This window comes from Bufo gargarizans, chromosome 4, assembly GCF_014858855.1.
Source record: "Bufo gargarizans isolate SCDJY-AF-19 chromosome 4, ASM1485885v1, whole genome shotgun sequence".
NCBI lineage: Eukaryota > Metazoa > Chordata > Amphibia > Anura > Bufonidae > Bufo > Bufo gargarizans.
The window spans coordinates 443,627,034-443,647,255 of NC_058083.1; the positions used below are offsets into that span (position 1 = coordinate 443,627,034).

Sequence of the window (20,222 nt, forward strand, 5' to 3'; positions counted from 1 at the left end):
ACTGTAAGCCCAGCCGTGTCCTCCTTAGGCTGGTTTCACAGCGAGAGCTCAACGTACTGACCTCCCCAACACTGCCGGGGTCCCATAGCATTATACTGATTTATGATATGTAACCCTTAGAGTTCTGAAAGGTATAGAGTAAGGCTTCATGCACACAATTTTTTTTTTTTTTTTTTTAAAGGCCTGCAAAAACGGGGTCTGTATGTCCGTGATCCGTGTCAGTTTTTTCATCCTTGGGTCTTCCTTGATTTTTGGAGGATCCACGGACATGAAGAAAAAATCGTTTTGGTGTCTGCCTGGCCGTGCGGACCCAAACGGATCCGTCCTGACTTACAATGCAAGTCAATGGGGACGGATCCGTTTGACGTTGACACAATATGGTGCAATTGCAAACGGATCCGATGGTATATTTTAACTTGAAGCGTCCCCATCACCATGGGAACGCCTCTATGTTAGAATATACTGTCGGATATGCGTTAGATCGTGAAACTCAGATCCGACAGTATATTCTAACACAGAGGCGTTCCCATGGGGATGGGGACGCTTCAAGTTAGAATATACTAAGAACTGTGTACATGACTGCCCCCTGCTGCCTGGCAGCACTTAATCTCTTACAGGGGGCTGTGATCAGCACAATTAACCCCTCAGGTGCGGCACCTGAGGGGGGTTAATTGTGCATATCATAGCCCCCTGTAAGAGATCAGGGGCTGCCAGGCAGTAGGGGGCAGACCCCCCTCCCTCCCCAGTTTTAATTTAATTGGTGGCCAGTGCGCCCCCCCCCCCCCTCTATTGTATTAATTTCATTGGTGGCCAGTGTGCGCCCCCCCCCCCCCCTCCCTTTTATTATTTTCATCGGTGGCACAGTGTGCAATTAACCCTGAGGGGTTAATTGTACGGATCACAGCCCCCTGTAAGATCGGGTGCTGCCAGGCAGCAGTCATGTACACAGTTCGTAGTATATTCTAACTAGAAGCATCCCCATCACTATGGGAACGCCTCTGTGTTAGAATATACTGTCGGATCTGAGTTTTCACAAAGCGAACACTCAGCTCTAAAAAGCTTTTATGCAGACGGATCTTCGGATCCGTCTGTATGAAAGTAACCTACGGCCACGGATCACGGACGTGGATGCCAATCTTGTGTGCATCCGTGTTCTTTCACGGACCCATTGACTTGAATAGGTCCGTGAACAGTTGTCCGTCAAAAAAATAGGACAGGTCATATTTTTTTGACGGACAGGAAACGCAGATCACGGCAGCTCAAACGCAAATCACGGAAAACGGAACAGCCACGGATGCACACAACGGTTGTGTGCATGAGGCCTAACACTGACACAATGCTGTCAGTGCTATCCAATACATGCCAGAACTCAAATCAAGCATTCGCTCCTCCTTAGGCTGGGTTCACACAGGCGTTGCGGGTGACGGGTGGGAAAATGCACGATTTTGCCCCGCGAGTGCAAAGAGTCTTAATGTGTTTTGCACGCGCGTGAGAAAAAAATTAAAATTCGGCATGTTTGGTACCCAAACCCGGACCTCTTCACAGAAGTTCGGGTTTGGGTTAGGTGTTGTGTTGATTTAATTATTTTCCCTTATAACATGGTTATAAAGGGAAAATAATAGCATTCTTAATACAGAATGCCAAGTAAGATAATATAATTAAATCACCTTAATCCACTTGTTTGCGCAGCCCGGCTTCTCTTCTGTCTTTGCTGTTCAGGAGGAAAAGGACCTGTGGTGATGTCACCGTGCTCATCACATGACGTCACCACAGGTCCTTTTCCTCAAAGAAGAGAAACTGGGCTGCGCGAACAAGTGGATTAAGGAGAGTTAAAAAAAATATATATATTAGCCCCATAGAAATGAATGTGCCCGGATTCAGTGCGGGTGCAATGCGTTCACCTCACACATTGCACCCGCGCGGAAATATCGCCCGTGTGAAAGAGGCCTTAAGGTCCCTTTACACAGGAAGATACAGCATGCGATTGTTGGGAAGGAAGCGTTCCTACCCAGCAAATGCCTGCTCGTCAGTGAAGGAGACATAAGTAAAGCGATCTCCGCCGCCGTATGGGGAGGAGCTAACTAATGCCATTGCTCGTTCCCGTACAGACTCATTGTTGCAGATGTGGTTTACACAGCACGATCTGCTGCCGGGTTTTGGGTCCGCATAAATGATCTATTACCCCATGAACGAGCGTTTCACTCATCGGGTAATCAGTGGCACTTTTACAGCGCCAGATAAAATCGCTAACGAGTGTTCCCACGAATGCTAATTAGTGATCATCTGGCAGATACTCGGCACCTGTAAAGGGCCCTTTACATCACTGTCTGAGCTCCCTAAAAGCCTGCACCTGGGAACGTCACCGCCGGGCCCAGGCATGCACAGTACATTACCCGCCGTGGGCAGCTACATCAATGAATGAACTGCGCAGGTGCTGTTCCTTGGTGTTGCCTCAATAGAAACAGTAAAATCCATCTGGAAATCCACATAAAATACGCTGTGACCAAGCCAATACACACCTGCTGCTTTTGATATGCAGTATTCGGGTTAATCTTCGACTCTAAAAGCAACGAACCTGAAGACAGAAACACGAAGAATGAGAATAAAGCCAGAAATCATCACATTCAATATTACTCACACTGTTTAAGTATTAGTGCAAGGCCTTGTCCAGAACTGTGGCATGCCTTATTCCGAACCCTTCCTTGCTTGACCACCTACACTTTAATAATTGTGTTCCCCACTATGCCCAAGCGACTGCCAACTTTAAGGCAATAGCTGCTGATAACTGCCCCGAGAAAACGTGCCGCCAATCGCCAACAAGCGAGCAAAGGCTTATTTGTTGGGGGATCTCATCTGTCAATCACATAAGATCCCTGTTCATCGCCAATATGGTGCCCTGTGGAAACTGAATGACAGGGCTCAGCAACCTTCGGCTTGCCAACTGTTAAACTACAATTCCCAGCATGCTCTAATCATTTTCTATGAGAGTTCTGCGAAGAGCAGAGCAAGTATGCATGCTGGGAGTTGGAGTTTCACAACAGCTGAAATGCCGGAGGTTGCCTAACCCTGGGACGGACTATGGTAACGATCATCCAGCCACATACTGTACATCCCTGAACACTGCTACATGTAAATCGAGCCAATGAGCAGACGATCAGGAATAAAGGTCCATAGGATTGATGGTTCCAGATCACTACCTGGTCTCTTGGCCCATGTAAAAGGACCTTTAGAGCATGTTCACATGAGGCAGAAATGTATGCATCTGAAAATCTCTGCCACGTGAGAATGGCTTATTACAAATTCCATTTAGATCAGGCATACCCAACCTGTGGTTCTCCAGCTGTTGCAAAACTCCAACTCCCAGCATGCCCAGACAGCCTACAGCTATCAGCCTACAGGAGGGCATGATGGGAGTTGGAGTTTTCCCTAATTTAGATGAATGGGACAGTCAGATTAGAGGTGCGGCCGGTTAGTCGGAAGGAAGCGTTCCTAACTGACAGTCTTCGGCTCGTTTGGGGTGGGAGAAGCACAGCATTTACATGTAGCGATCACCTGCACAGTATGAGAACGAGCGGTCGCAATTGCAATCGCTCATCCTCATACAGCTGCATCGATTCTAGGCAGCAGATAGCCGTTTGTATCGCACCGCTCGCCCTCATACCGCTGCGTCGATTCTGGGCAGCAGATAGTTTGGATCACACGATCTGCTGCCCAGATACGATAATTTACTTGCCTGCATGAACAACAGCATCACCTGAAGAACGGGTGTTTTGCTCCTTCGCTGGGTGATCGGCGGCACATTTACACAAGTAGATTATCGGGAATACGTTTGTTTTTGTTTTTTAAGAAAGTCTGCCCCCGATAATCTGCCTGGCAACTTGGCCCTGTAAACCCAGCATTTGACCTTCAGGAGCCAGAATGTTTTTTTCCACTGCAGCAGTAAAAGGAATTGTGGAGCAGAAAAATAGCGACCATTTAAAAAAAAAAACAAAAAAAAAAAAACAAAAAAAAAAAACACATACAAATACCATAAGGGGGAGGGAAGGCTATAATGAAAAACACCCACACAAGATAACTCTCCCTAAATCAGCAAAAAAAGGACAGGAGGGGAGGAATAAGTTCTAAAACATAACTTAATTGTACTGTTAAAAAAAAACATCAATGTTTCACGTGTACAGGTGTGCCCAGCTGCTTGGCTGGTATCAACAGTTTGGAGGCATGTCGAACCTCAAGTCCCAGAAAAATCACAATGCGACAACCTTACCGGACTCCAGCAGAACCAGCTTAGGGTACGGTACCGGTATTTGTTGACACCACCTCATCTGGCACCTGGGCACACTTGTACATATATGTGCAACACTGGCGATTTGTTAACAGGGATGGCCAAACGGCGGCTCTCCAGCTGTTGTAAAACTACAACTCCCAGTATGCCTACAGCAGGGCATGATGGGATTTGTAGTTTTACAACAGCTGAAGGGCCGCAGTTTGCCCATCACCGTTTTAACAGTACAATTGAAAGTATCTTTTAGAACTTACCTTTCTCGCCTCCCTCCAAGTCCTGATTGACAGGGCCAGGCAGCGCTCGCATCTGTCTGCCAGCCCTGTGCTCTGGTGAAAATCTTGCGCAGTTCAGCATTCGGCGCGGTGAGGAAGCTGGCAGCCTGCGAGCGTCTGGAGTAACGGGGGCATAGATAAAAGTAGGAATAGGCTAGATAGGTTTAGCTGACATTAGTACATCGCTAATGTCACGGCCCAACTAATATCAATTTATCAGTCCCGTATGGAGACGTACTGGAAGCACTCCATGGGGTGGAGAATTATGGGCAATGCTCCATGGGAAGTGAATATGTGCAAAGACAAAAAAAAACACTAATTAAAAAAATAAATCTATACAATGTCCAGAATTCGAGGGCATTTTCCATAGTAAACCTCCCTCCGTTGTCCCAGCACAGCGCTCACCCCATAAACGGTCAGGCAGTCACACATTTTTCTCCTCAGAAGCTCCTCGTGGTTAAAGTAACTTCTTGTATCCCCATTATATAACCAATCTGGAGCGCCTTCTCTAAGCAGCCTACAGTCCTCCGAAACTCTCCCTAGAAATATGGGAATAAACCCACGGCCTAGAGTGCAGCGCTAACCTCACAGACATTGGGGGAGATGCATCAAGGCCGGCACATCCACCCCCCAGTCCCTTATTTATGTAAGAGGCAGAAGCTTCTAAACAAATCAGACAATTCTCTGCCCGAAACGGAAGTCTACGCCAGCTAGGAGGTTGGCGCAGACTTCACCTATAACTTCCGCCATTTCCTGGTGCAAAGCCCTGCCGGCTTCCAGTAAACCGCACCCCTTTTATCGCCACTTTGGAAAAGTGTCGGGAAGCCTAAAAAGTCACAGATTGTGGCGTGCACCATAATGGGAGACTTTACGCCAATAGTGGCATAAATAAAATGTCCCTCATGTCTTTAAGACACTTTAGACGCATGTAGAACACAAGTCTAAACCCATTTTCAGTGACTATGCTGAAATTAACTGCCAAAACGCAGCAGCTGTGGTGGTGCAGCCTTGGGCCTCTTTCACACAAGCGTGACGGATTGGCTCCGGATGCGCTCAGTGAAACTCGCACCATTTTGCAAGCACGTTCAGTCAGTTTGGTCTGCGACTGCGTTTAATTTTTTTCTGCGCGGATGCAATGCATTTTGGTGTGTTTTTCACACGCGTGAAAAAAAAAACAAAAAAAAAACACTGCAGGTTTACAAACAATATCTAGCAACCATCAGTGAATAACGCATCGCACCCGCACTTGCTTGTGGACGCAATGCGTTTTTCACTGAGGCCCCATTCACTTCTATGGGGCCAGGGCTGCGTGAATAACGCAGAATATAGAACATGGTGCCTTTTTCACGCAACGCAGAACACATTGAAATGAATGGGTCAGGATTCAGTGCGGGTGCTCTGCATTCACTTAACGCCACATATTGCACCCGCTCGGAAAACTTGCTCATGTGAAAGGGGCCCAAGTCCGTTTTACCTTTCTCATTATAGGGTATTAAGTGCTTTTTTCCTTTTTAATTTTAGCATAAGCACATAAAAAGTGAAAGGGCCTGAAGACATTCTCAATGCATTGTATGTAGGCGATTACAATATACGTTAGGGAATACCGTACAACTGAGAGGATCTCTAGGACCTGCTGGGCCGTCTCTAGCCTGGACATGGTTGGGCATGGAGGCATACAGGTTCCATATGGCATCCTGTGGCACACTTGCCTACAGATGTTGCATTGGTCCCATACATGAGAGTGGGCAGGCCAGGACGTTTGGTAATCTGGAGGAGACATGCCTGAAAAAAATCTTTGCTGTGTGTAGTCGAGCATTATCCTGCTAAACAAATGCCATCTTCTGGTCTCCAGATTGCTTCTTCTGGCTGGGGCATGGACATTCCCATGTGTGCCAAGTCACTTGGGGCGACTGCAGCCAATGACTGGCTTCAGCAGCACACTTGGCCATGGCAGGAAGAGACAAGCCAGGACTGGAGTGGCTGGGAGGAGGCAAGTATGAATCTTCCAGTGACTGACGGCCTTCCCTCTATGACGGTGTACACAGAGATCGCCGTCACTCACCGATAGGACCGACTCATTGACTTTAAAGCCCAGAATGAGCAGGAATATAAATTAAAAACAATTTAGATGGAATATTTTCAATATAAAACTACATATCAATCTGCTCTATAACCTGCTGCCTTCAGCTCGGACACCATGTCCAATGTGAGAGGTCCCCTTGAACTGCCATCCAGGGTTTCGGAAGGAAGCGCCTTATCTACATCGCACAGAGATGTGAATGTCCATTTAGCCCACACGTCAGGAAAACTCCCGCCATACACAATCAACATGTCCATTGCCTTACAGCGCCCCCTGTCTGCCAGTATACAGCAGAAAATAAGGCATCAATTTAACATACCCGCGACGGCATCTATCAAACAGAGGCGATAAAGGTGATGTGAAGACCGCTTCCTGCTAGGCCTCAGCCATCTTGGCACATTAGGTAGCACTGCTGCAGACACGCGGTGAAGGGTACAATGTATTTTCCCCACCCTCAATAGGACTTTAGGACAAAACTGGGGCAGAACCTAACCAGCAAATGCAGGGAGCAGATATACTGCGCACACAAATGGCGGCATCCAGGGGGCGCAACCACCACATTAGTCTGCATCTCCACTCCTGGCATTTGCACTTGAACTTCTTGTCTGGCTTGATGTTTCTGTACACCGCTATTAGGCATTTATGGGATCAGATGTGTCATTTCATACCGCACACCACTGCCGCTCATCACGATGGCTTCCACTTTGTGTTAGGGTTGTTGCGAGTATCGAAATTTCGATAATCAATACTTTTGTACCGGTATCGTATTTCCATTTTTTCAATACTGAGCTGCGCAGTCTAGTATCTCTGAACATGAGCGTGCTGCTGTCAGCGCGCGCATGTTCCCTCAGCAGCACGGGGAGAAGGAAGCTGTCCTCCCTCCCCCTGTGCTGCTGCCACCAATGAACAGAGAGAGGGGCGGAGGAAGTGCGGGCGCACTGCGCCACCAATGATACGACTTTCCTACACAGAGCGGCGCCCAGCACTCACCATTATTCCTGGGCGCCGCTCCGTTCCCCCACTGTGCCCCATTACCGTCTCCTCTCCTGCTCCACATGCTAATTACTATCGGAGCGATGGGGAGGAGACATCAGCTTCTCTAGTGGGCATCCCTTCTCCCTGCGATTGGACAGCGCTACAGCCAGAGAGAAGGGACGCCCACTAGAGAAGCTGATGTCTCCTCCCCATCGCTCCGATAGCAATTAGCATGTGGAGCAGGAGAGGAGACAGTAATGGGGCACAGTGGGCGATCGGATCGGCGCCCAGGAATAATGGTAAGTGCTGGGACATCTCTGGGCGCCGCTCTGTGTAGCCTAATACTTAAAGACTACTTTATATGGGTCCAGACTAACACATAATACAGGAGGCGGGTGGCGGCAGCAGAATCGCATTGCCGGCACCCTGCCCCCGACAGGTAGCTGTGATCAGCTGCAGTTAACTCCTCAGGTGCAGCACCTGAGGGGTTAACTGCCGCTGATCTGCCAGTACCCGCCTCCTGTATTAAGGGGTAATTATCATTGGTGGCGCAGTGCGCCCCCCCCATTATTATAATCATTGGTGGCAGTGGCCACAGGGTCCTCCCCCCTCCCCTCTTCATTGGTGGTGCAGTGGCAGCTTCTGATCGGAGCCCCAGCAGTGTAATCCTGGGGCTCCGATCGGTTACCATGGCAGCCAGGATGCTACTGAAGCCCTGGCTGCCATGGTAACATCCCTGATGCTGTGTGCACAAAGCACAGAGTAGCAGAGACAGTGTGAGGTCCTATATCCGAGGTCTATCAAGGTGAATAGGACAAGGGATGAAAGATCCCAGGATCTGGCCCCTAAGGGGGGGGGGAGAATAGTTATTAAATAAAAAGTAAAAACACACCAAAATATTAAGTATGAATCACCCCCTTTTCCCAATTTCACATATAAAATGTATAAATAAACATATTACATATCACCACATCAAAAAAGTCCAAACTATTAAAATATAAAACAAATATCTATGCGGTGTACGCCGGAACAGAAAAAAAAAAAAATGTGCGAATTGCTATTTTTTAAATGGCGGAATGCACGTGGCTTTTTTGGTACATTTTTTCGATCTGAACCCGGGCATACCCTTATTTTCACCTAGCCCTAGCCGTTTTACTGGCAGCCCCATGGTGAGCCCCGGTATGTCACCGGATCTCCAAAAAATGCCTTTGCCCAGCGCGAATTAGCGCAGGGCAAAGGAGAGCATCGGAGCATAAACTGCTCCGATGCTCATGTCAGGGGGGCTGCCGGGGTGAAAATGGAGGTATGTCTGGGTTCAGCTCTGAAACACGGACAACCCCTTTAAGGGTTATACCCATCCCAGACATTGATGGCATATCTCCAGGATATGCCACGAATGTCAAATAGGTGTGGGTTCCACCTTTGAGACAACTAGTGAACGAGAGCACACAGTGCTTGCGCAGCGCTCTCCATTCACTGCTATGGGAGTTCCTACAATACCATAGCAAGTCCCATAAAGGCGAATAGGGAGCTCGCTGGGCATGCGCAGCCACCTCTCCATTCACTGCTGACTGCCCGAAATAGCCGAGCCAGAGCTTGGTTATTTCTAGAACTCCCACGGCGGTGCATGGAGGGTGGCCACGCTTGTGGTCTCCTTCAGTTCAGGAGCAGGTCCCAGAGGTGAGACCCGCACCTATCTGACATTTTCTAGCGACATGCCACCAATGTCTGACATGGGAATACCATGTTAAATGAGTTGTCCAACATATCCGACCTCATAGTGGCCGATGATCACTTACCTGGTCCCCACCACTGGGTTTGGTCTCTGCTGCTCCACGGCCAGCTCTGCTCTGATGTCAGCATCCTGTTGACATGCATGTGACCGCTGCAGCCAATAGTTGACTGCAGCAGTGACCTACTCCTCTTGCATCACGACAAACGGTCACATGATGCAAGGGAGAGGTCACCAGGGGGATGAAGAGCCGGCCGTGGAGCAAGAGACTGAACCTAGCGGCAGGGTACTCTTAAAGGGGTAGGACACTTTTATAGCATTTTACATTTCTCTACTGTATCTACCCATCGTATAACTTACCTTCCTGCCCCCGCATCCTCTGCTGTAAACAGTGGCTGTTCGTGGCACGGTCGTATGACATGATCCAGTGGAGGACACGCTTCGAGCATCCGTCTATCCATTAGTGCACGCCCCCGGCTTCCATTTCACTGCACAGGCTCCTGTCCCATTAGGCGTTCATTCTTGTACTGCGCAGACGCAGGAGGAAGCGTTCAGCAGGCGCCCAATTTTATCCTGCTCTGCATCGTGATCTATGCAGGCGCCTAGTTTCCACTGCACCAGCCCCCTGTGAAGTGGCGCATGCGCCGTCTAAACTAAACGCTTCACAGGGAGTCGGCAGAGGGAAAGCTAGGACGGAGCCTGCATATACCTTGATGCAGAGCAGGAGAAGATTGGGCATGCGCAGAACGCTTCCTCCTGCGCCTGCACAGTACAAGTAATAACACTCGGTGGGATGGGAGCAAGCAGAGGAGGATGATCCGAGTCTGTGCAGTAAAATGAAAGCCAGGGGCGTGCACTACTGAATGGACGGATGGTTGAAGCGAGTCCTCCACTGGATGATGTCATATGACCGTGCCACGAACAGCACTGCCACTGTTTACAGCAGAGGATGCGACCACAAACTAACAGCAAAGCGGGGGGTCAGGAAGAAAGGCAAGTTATACGATGGGAAGATACAGTAGGGAAATGTAAAATGCTATAAAAAGCGTCCTACCCCTTTAAGTACCGTCAACACTGGTCGTCAGCTACTTGAGGTCAAATATAATGTTAGACAACCCCTTTAAGACTGATCACCACCAGAGGTCTGATATAATGTTGGACAATTCCTTTAACTCCAAAGGCTAGTCAGAAATACTCTAACACTTTGGTTAATTTTCTATGGAAATTAGTGGGGGTCCGTGGGTCACCAGCGATGACCGCAGTGCAACAGAACCAGGAGCGCATGCGCTGTGGTTTCCAGTTATGATGTAGGTGTGAACAGAGCTTTTTTTTTTTCTCTCTCTCTCTTCAGGATTTAAATAAACTCACACTGCTTCTAAACTACCTACTACAGCAGTATAAGGGGGGCTTCCATCCCTGGACACGTGATAGCGCCAGGAGGGGCTCTGCCCGTATTACCTCAGGGCGATCATACCTTCCCCAATATTACACTGCAGTGGCCCCTATCCTACTACTACAGTCAGTATAAGGGGGGCTTCCATCCCTGGACACGTGATAGGACCAGGAGGGGCTCTGCCAGCATTACCTCAGGGCGATCATACCTTCCCCAATATTACACTGCAGTGGCTACTATCCTACTACTACAGTCAGTATAAGGGGGGCTTCCACCCCTGATGGACACGTGATGGGGCCAGGAGGGGCTCTGCCAGTATTACCTCAGGGTGATCATACCTTCCCCAATATTACACTGCAGTGGCCCCTATCCTACCTACTACAGTCAGTATAAGGGGGGGGTTCCATCCCTGGACACGTGATGGAACCAGAAGGGTCTCTGCCAGTATTACCTCAGGGTGATCATACCTTCTCCGATATTACAATGCAGTGGCCCCTATCCTACTACTACAGTCAGTATAAGGGGGGCTTCCATCCCTGTACACGTGATAGCGCCAGGAGGGGCTCTGCCGGTATTACCTCAGGGCGATCATACCTTCCCCAATATTACACTGCAGTGGCCCCTATCCTACTACTACAGTCAGTATAAGGGGGGCTTCCATCCCTGGACACGTGATAGCGCCAGGAGGGGCTCTGCCGGTATTACCTCAGGGCGATCATACCTTCCCCAATATTACACTGCAGTGGCCCCTATCCTACTACTACAGTCAGTATAAGGGGGGCTTCCATCCCTGGACACGTGATAGCGCCAGGAGGGGCTCTGCCGGTATTACCTCAGGGCGATCATACCTTCCCCAATATTACACTGCAGTGGCCCCTATCCTACTACTACAGTCAGTATAAGGGGGGCTTCCATCCCTGGACACGTGATAGCGCCAGGAGGGGCTCTGCCGGTATTACCTCAGGGCGATCATACCTTCCCCAATATTACACTGCAGTGGCCCCTATCCTACTACTACAGTCAGTATAAGGGGGGCTTCCATCCCTGGACACGTGATAGCACCAGGAGGGGCTCTGCCAGGTTTACCTCTGAAGCAGTAGGTCTCAGCCCCCTCCACACACTCAGGCTGTGCTGGGACGTGTAGTTCTCCTGCTGTAATAACCCCCCTCTCACCGTCAGCCTCGGCCCGCACCAGCAGCGAGATCCCCTTCAGCCGGTCCACATAGGTGGAGGACACATGGCCGGTGCCCCGGTCGTCCCACTGGCGCTCCTCGTTCAGGGTGTAGACCTTGACCCGCCGCCTGGTGTCAGACATGATGCCGCCCGCTCGTTCTCGCCCCGGCTTTCTTCACGGTAAGCCCCCACCGCGGCTCATCCTTTGCCGGTTGCCTGAAGTTGGAGCCGCTGGCTATCAGCAGGAGGAGCCCCGGGGGCCGCGGCTTTCTCGTCTCCCGATGGATTCGGTGTCACCGTCCTCCTCCCGCCAGCGCCGATCCCTCTGCCTCCTCGGCTTGACTGGTAGATCACACAGCCGCCATCTTGTAACCCGATTCTCTCCTTTCTCTTCCTCCAACGATAAATGAAACAGGTTGCACTGGCCAGTTCAGCAGGGGCTACGGTGCCTTTCCAGGGACAAGAAACCCACTAAAGACTTCCGCGAAACACGGATTACCAGCAGAGGGCGCTGGCCAAGTAATGGCTACCGTGTCCTTCCAGGGTCAAAAAGCTTTGCACGGACTTCCGCGAAATGGTGGAGGCCGCCAGAGGGCAGAGTCATCATGCAGGGAGGGGGAGGTCAATGGCGGGCATATTTTATGTGGGCAAGGCAGTGAACCGTATCATAGACGTGTGATAGAACGCGAGTCAAACGAGACAACAGCGTATATATTGGGATCCAGATACACAATACGACCAGTAAAACCTCATCTAATACAGATACAGAGAGACGGAGGCTCCACGCTGAGCACGGCAGCAGGAAAGGACCCGAAAGAAAGATGGCGGCTGGCTCTTCGTGGCTTGCTCTCTGTCGCCCTCTACAGTTTCCTACTCGCATGACTTTGGCTTGGAATCGAGCGAGTAAATAAATGGACAGGGTTTATCTTTATGACCCCAGGGAAACGGCAGGAAAACAAACAATGCCGCCAGCCAATCAGAGGCGGCCAGTGACAGGGACTGCGGCCGGGCTCCGCCCCCCGTCAGCTGTTTCCACAACACGCTGGTCACGTCCACACAGGGCGGCTCTGTACTCAGCGACCTCCATGTGACTGCTGGGAGAGACTGACGTGTTCTACTCCAGTCACAGCCAAAGCTGACTCCTATGGTCTGCTACTTCTCCCATATCAGAGGGGGTCTCCTGGATTTTTATATTGATGGCCTATTCCCAATCTTTGATTCGGTGGGGGGTTCAGTGCCCCCCCACTCCCTCAATGATCAGCTGTGACCACTGTGTGCTGAATGGAGCTGGAATAGCAGAGCAGTGACCGGCTCCATCCACTACCCCAGCGGTCAGCAACCTGCCGCACTCCAGCTGTGGAGAAACTATGACTCCCAGCATGCACACCACTAAAGCTTGGCATAGTGCATCAAATGTGCCATGCCAGGCCTTGACAGAGTGGAGCGGGCACAGGTACGAGTGCCCCTGCCAGTACATTGCTCACCGTGACCCCACAGAGCGGGAAGGACACACCTTCATCGGGTAATCGGGATCTTTTCACAGGTTTAAAAATCACCGTCTGCTGGCGGCAGATTGTGGTGTGTAAACCAAAAACAAAACAAGTGGAATATTGTATCAAAAGATATATTATTTATTATAGAATATAAAAAATGGGGAACAACGGAATGTTGTAATACAGTACACGGAGAAGCACAGAGTGAGTCAATTCAAAAAGACAGGTGAAACGCGCGTCGAGGTCCAGCGCCAGGGTCTGTCATTTCCATTCTCACCATGACCTCAGGTACGGCCTGCATTTAGCTTGACTATTGTGTATGGTTCCCCTGCACGGTCTTTGCCGGGTCCCATGCACTTAGGCGTACACCTATGGTACCACCTATGTATAAAATTGCATTATTTACATCTAATTTTACACCCCAGGTTTGTCATTAATATGATTATATGGGGTTGATGGTGCTGTTTACATCGAGTGTATGTAGCTACGACTCTGGGTTATAAATTGTTTGTGGTACTGGTTGTGCCATACCTGTAATTAGGTTAACAGCACATTTAGTGTTTCATTGGCTGCCCAGAGCCCTAGCTTTGCCTCACAATTGACCGTACCCGAATGCGCATTATTTTGCGCTATTTCATGGTGTCTTTTTGAACTGACTCACTCTGTGCTTCTCCGTGTACTGTATTACAACATTCCGTTGTTCCCCATTTTTTATATTCTATAATAAATAATATATCTTTTGATACAATATTCCACTTGTTTTGTTTTTGGTTTACTCTGGACGTGGTACAAGTGGTTACTATAGCTGTCTTAAGTGACAGAGCTGCCTTGTTGTAGGTTAATAGATTGTGGTGTGTAATCCTGATCAGTATAGGGAAGAGCGACGGTATAACCATACTGAGGAGGAGATCACTGCATGTAACAGCAGCGGTCTCCTCTGCTACCGAGCGGGCGAGGGAACGCCTCCTTCCCGACAATCGCCGGCAGAATCGGGCTGTGTAATATGGGCTTAAAGGGAACCTGTCACTGGGATTTTGGGTATAGAGCTGAGGACATGGGTTGCTAGATGGCCGCTAGCACATCCGCAATATCCCGTCCCCATAGCTCTGTGTGCTTTTATTGTGTATAAAAACCAATTTGATACATATGCAAATTAACCTGAGATGAGTCAGAGCTTGAAAATATGACTCTTCTCTGCTCAGCCAAAGCAAGATATGACTTTTATGTTAATTTGCATATGTATCAAATCCAACTCTTTGATGGACACAACGACTGCATCAATGTATGCAGAGGGCTCCAGCCCCCCCCCCCCCCCCCCCGATGTGTGTGCTCTCAGGGAGTATCTATCTGATCGGAGGGGGTCTGACTGGTGGAACCCCAACAGATCATAGTAATGAGTCGCTGGGGTCCCCAGTGAATACACTTCATTCAGCTCTATGGGACTGCCAGAGATCGCTGCGCACTGTACTGGACCTCTCCGAATGTGCGCCGGCTGCTCCAGTCATGTGATCAGTGGGAGTCCCAGCAACCCTCTCTCTACTTTAGATCATTGCTAAAGACGTGATCATAAGATCATCAAATCGCTGTGTAAGCGCTCGATGGTCTGGCAACTATAAAGTGTGGCCATGTAAAGCCACCTAGCAGCGTGCACCACCATTACGGCATATTCATCTTGGTATCTGATAATCTTACCCTCGGTCACACAGACGTTTCATTCTCCACTGGGTTCCTTCATCCGCTCCCAGTATTTTAATGGCTGTAGCGCTATTTGTGTCATAAAAAATACTGGAAACCCAAAATAATCCATTAAAGTCTATGTGATCTGCATCAGTTTATTGGAAGCCATGATACTAGTGTGGACAGACCCCAACCGTGTACCCTATTTTAGCAGACTGGGAGAACGGTACATATTAAGTATCAATTACTTCATAGAAGGTAATGTAATAAAGACAGTAACTACATTTCTCTCCACACATCCTCTTGGATGTCGTAACGTACATACGAGGCATAAACCGCATTAGTACACCATTCTGTATGACTAAACTGGAGCGTGCTATTGTAGTGGTGTATATGAGGTGTGGTAAGTCCTGGAATGGGGTATATATCTCACCCAGGTTCCTCAACTGGGTGAGGTAAGTAAAATCCAGAAAAGCTAAAGTTGTTTTAGCAATGTGTAGGTTGCTGAGAATGTTTTGTAAAAAATTCAAGGACTGGATTTTATTTGGACTGGGAAGGTAGGTTTGGTAGTGGGACCTCCCCAGTCCACCCCATTCCAGGGAAGGTTTTCCCCCAAGGGATCCCCAGGTGTAGCCAGCTGGGATAGTTAGGGACAGCACATCCCAGGCTGTCAGTCAGAGTTATGCCTGGAAAAGTCTAGGAAGCTGGCTGCCTTGAGACGCCGGATTCTCTGTGTGTGACCTGCGCTCAATAGGTGAGCAGGAAACTAATCGGTATTAGGCCTCCTGCACACAAATATGTGCGCCCCGTGGTCATGCTCTGGCCCGCAATGCACCAACAACACCGTCCATGGGGCAGCCGCAGCGGATCACGGACCCATTCACTTTAATGGGTCTGCGATCCGGCCGTTCCGCAAAAAGATAGGACATGTTCTTTTTGCAGAACGGAAGTACGGGATGGAACCCCACGGAAGCACTCCGTAGTGCTCCCATAGGGTTCCGTTCCGCATCTCCGGATTTGCGGACCCATTGAAGTGAATAGGTCCACATCCGTGATGCGGAATGCAAACGGAACAGTGCCCGTGTATTGCGGATCTGCAATATGACCACGGGGCGCACACGTTCGTGTGCAGAAGTTTATTTTGTTTGGTTTATGTTTTGTGGTGCTGGAACTTCACCGTACCCAGTGATTTATAACTGGTTTTGCCTGTAAATTGCCAAAGTGTCATAAAATAAAGCATCAATTTGGACTTTAATCCTGTTGTCTGCAAAGCAATCACTGCCACCCTGCCAGAGAGCAATCCCTTACAGAGGCTTTAAGTGGAGTCAGCAGTTCAAGGGTGCATTCACACGACCGTGTATTGCGGTCCGCAAAACACGGATACCGTCTGTGCGTTCCGCATTTTGCAGTCCGCACATGGCTGGCACTATATAGCGAATGCCTATTCTTGTCTGCTAGCGGACATGCTCCATATTTTTTGCGGGGCCGCGGAACCGAACAATGGATGCAGACATCACACAGTGTGCTGTCCGCCGCTTTTGCGGCCCCATTAAAATGAATGGGTCCACACCCTTTTCGCAAAATTGTGGAACAGATGCGGATCCATTAATACGGTCGGGTGAATGCACCCTTAAACTGCTCAGAACTGCTGGCAGCACTTTATAGGTGAAGGAGAGAGTGGTAGAGACATTCCTAGAGTGGTCATGAGTGTCATCCCCTTGGTGCCATAACCGCGATTGTCCTAGAGGTGGTCCGCCACTCAGGTCCTCCACTCTAAATGAAAGTTCGAGTGTCTGATCAGGGAGCGGTCAGCAAAGGGTGGGAAGCACTCCGTGCACACAGTCCAGGGCTCTGAACATTGAAGGGGTTGTCCGGGAGGTTGATATTGATGACCTGCCCTCATCAATGTCCGATTAGTGAGGGTTCGACTCCCAGGACTCTTGTCAGTCAGCTGTTTAACACCTTCCCGTCCAGGCCATTTCCCCCTTGCTGACAGCCTAATTTTGCAAATCTGACCTGTGACACGTTATGTGGTAATAACTTTGGAATGCTTTTACTTACTTTTTCTCATGACACATGTGGTAAATTTGAGTCAATATATTTCACCTTTATATATAAAATAATCCAAAATTTACAAACATTTTTGAAAAGTTCGCAATATTCCAATTTTCTATTTCTCTGCTTTTAAAACAGAAAGTGATAAAATATTTATTACCTAACATTCCCCATATGTCTACTTTATGTTGGCATCATTTTGGAAATGTCATTTTATTTTTTTAGGACGTTAGAAGGCTTAGAATTGTAGAAGCAATTCTTAAAATTTTAAAGAAAATATCCAAAACCCACTTTTTAAGGACCAGTTCAGCACTGAAGTCACTTTATGGGGCTTACATAGTGGAAACCCCCCACCCCCCATAAATGACCCCTTTTTAAAAACTATAACCCTCAAGTTACTCAAAACTGATTTTACAAACTTTGTTAACCCTTTAGTTCAGGCATCCTCAAACTGCGGACCTCCAGCTGTTGCAAAACTACAACTCCTAGCATGCTCCAATAGCTGTAAGCTATCCAGGCATGCTGGGAGTTGTAGTTTTGGAACAGCTGGAGGGCCGCAGTTTGGACATGCCTGGCCTACAGCAGGGCATTGTGGGAGTTGTAGTTTCACAACAGCTGGAGGGCCGCAGTTTGAGGATGCCTGCTTTAGGTGTTCCACAAGAAATAAAGGAAAATGGATATGACATTTCTAATTTTCACTTTTTGGGCATTTTCCAATTTTAATCCATTTTTCTCTTTAACACATCGAGAGTTAACAGCCAAACAAAATTCAATATTTATTACCCTGACTCTGCAGTTTACAGAAACATCCCACACGGTCATAAACCTATGTAAGGGCACACGGCAGGGCGCAGAAGAAAAGGAGCGCTGTATGGTTTTTGGAAGGCAGATTTATCCGAACTGGTTTTTAGATGGCATGTCCCATTTGAAACCCCCCTGATGCACCCTTACAGTAAAAACTCCCAAAAAGTGACCCCATGTTGTAAACTAGAGGATAAGGTGCCAGTTTTATTGGTACTATTTTGGGGTACATATAATTTTTATTTTTTACAACATTCATCTGACCGGGTAGATCATGTGCTATTTTTATAGACCAAGTCGTTACGGACACTGATATCGAATATGTCTACTTTCTTTGTTTGTTTCAGTTTTACATAAAGAATTTTTGAAAACATTTTTTTTCTGTGTCTCCCTTTTGTGAACAGGGGCAGGGGCTCGTTTTTTGCAAGAAGAGTTGACGTTTTTATTGGTACCATTTTTGGGTACGTATGATTTTTTGGATCATTTATTATTTTACTTTATGGGGCAAGGTGACCAAAAAATTGATTGTTTTAGCATTTATTTTTTATTTTTAGAGCGTTCACCTGGTCATGTGACATTTTTATAGAGCAGATCGTTACGGACGTGGCAATACTTAATATGTATACTTTTTCTTAAGTTTTGCACAATAGTAAGAACTGGAATACCCCTTTAATGCTTCAACATTCTGCATGAAGTGGCAAACATTCCCACACTTACTGTACACTCCAAAATCTTGTAGACTTAATGCCTATGGATTTAGAACAGGAGGTCAGAAATGCTTCTGTAGGTGTCCCAATACTTTAGTCCATATAATGCATGTCTGTGGCATTCTCCCCATCACCTACAGGGTGCCATCAGCAGTTCTGACAGCTGCTGACAATGGACTGAAGTATATACTACAACACAGCAGGGCTGATGTAAGAAAGGAATCACACTCCATTTATTGACACTGTATCAAATATTTATCCAGTATTTAAAATAATTTATATACAGAATATACAGAGAGGGGTCACGGATGCACAGGTTATGTCTATGGTGCCGCTGAAGAGTTTGCTCCGCCCATGGTAATACTGTTCTTGTCACTCAGGGTCCTGGTCACAGTGCTGGCCGGGGACTGCAGAACTTTTCTGGACAGCCTCATTCTACCATCAGTCGGATCACGGCCAAAGTATTTTACCTGGGAGAAAAGAAACACGGCTGTAGGTTTTCTGCTGAGCGAACCATTATTATTCCACTGCCATCTACTGAGCGAGTACAAAACAAAACTTATACAGAACATAATGGGGGGGATTCAACACCCCCTGCACCCCAGAATTCATAAAGTCACAAAATAGTGACTCAGTCATAAAATCATATGCACATTTCTTAGTTAACCAAGAGTATAAGGTGTCCCCCCATGGAATATACTTACCTGGCTCCCCGCAGCGCTTCAGGTCCCCGCACCGCCGCTGTGGCTTAAAAACATGCGGTGTCGGGGGGGGAAAGGTGGGGCGGAGAGCAGCCAATGGCCGGCGGGGATGAGCCTCCCTAACGTCACCCACGTGTACCGGGAGAAACAACAGCAGCGTTGTGGGGACCAGGAGGGTAAGTATATTCCATGTGGGGGGCCCGGCACACGGGGGAGGGGGGGGGGAATACTTTACACTCTTGGATAACCGCTTTAATGTATAATCACGTATATGTATGTCATTATGCTTAAGGGGTTGTATGGAGCGAGCTGCCCGGGTAAAATACAGCAGGCACCCGGCCGCAATGAGTGAGATCAGCAATGACGATGGCGAACCCCAATATTTAACCCCTCAGATGCCGTGGTCAATAGCAATCGCGCCATCTGTGGGGTTAGGCAGAGGGAGGGCCTCACTCTGCCTTCTGATGCGAGCCCCCGCAGCTAACTCACACGGCTCCAGTCTGTTACCATGACAGCCTGGGGCCTTCTGAAGGTTCCCAGGCCCGTCAGTAACTGCATGTAAAGCTGTCAGGAAATGGCACTGCAAAGAAAAAATAGATTTTTTTCAAAGTTTTTGATTTATTTTTTAAGGGAGTCTGTCGCCTACGTGACCTGATTTAAACTGATAATCTAGCTCTGTGGGACGCCAATACATAACACTGATGGTACCTTGGTTTAGTGTTTCAGAGACTCCAAAGCACCAAAAATGAAGTTTTAAAGATATACAAATTAGCCATCGTAAGTGCCCAGAGGCGGCGAGTGTGCTGCCAGTGCCCACCGCCTTACTTGCATCCGACTCCTCCCCTCTATCGCCCGGGCAGCACTGTAGCCTTGCAGCGTCA

General features: G+C 48.4%; 2 protein-coding genes across 7 annotated transcripts in view; both read right to left on the reverse strand.

The window, feature by feature from the left end:
* PPP4R3B (protein phosphatase 4 regulatory subunit 3B) overlaps positions 1-12,329 on the reverse strand; it is a 48,469-nt gene extending 36,140 nt beyond the window's left edge. The window contains exons 1-2 of one of the 6 annotated variants that reach the window (XM_044288789.1): positions 11,821-12,329; positions 2,520-2,575 (exon numbers count right to left, since the gene is read on the reverse strand). In XM_044288789.1, coding sequence (XP_044144724.1) covers positions 2,520-2,575; positions 11,821-12,049 — 285 coding nt within the window. In that variant the 5' untranslated portion in view covers positions 12,050-12,329. The remainder of the gene's footprint in view (positions 1-2,519; positions 2,576-11,820) is intronic. The other 5 variants (XM_044288788.1, XM_044288790.1, XM_044288793.1 and 2 more) reach the window with 5 other exon arrangements.
* Positions 12,330-18,842: 6,513 nt separating this feature from the next.
* Positions 18,843-20,222, reverse strand: part of PNPT1 (polyribonucleotide nucleotidyltransferase 1) — a 76,133-nt gene continuing 74,753 nt past the window's right edge. The window contains exon 28 of the mRNA XM_044289417.1: positions 18,843-19,110. Within this exon, the coding sequence (XP_044145352.1) occupies positions 18,964-19,110 (147 nt within the window). The 3' untranslated portion in view covers positions 18,843-18,963. The remainder of the gene's footprint in view (positions 19,111-20,222) is intronic.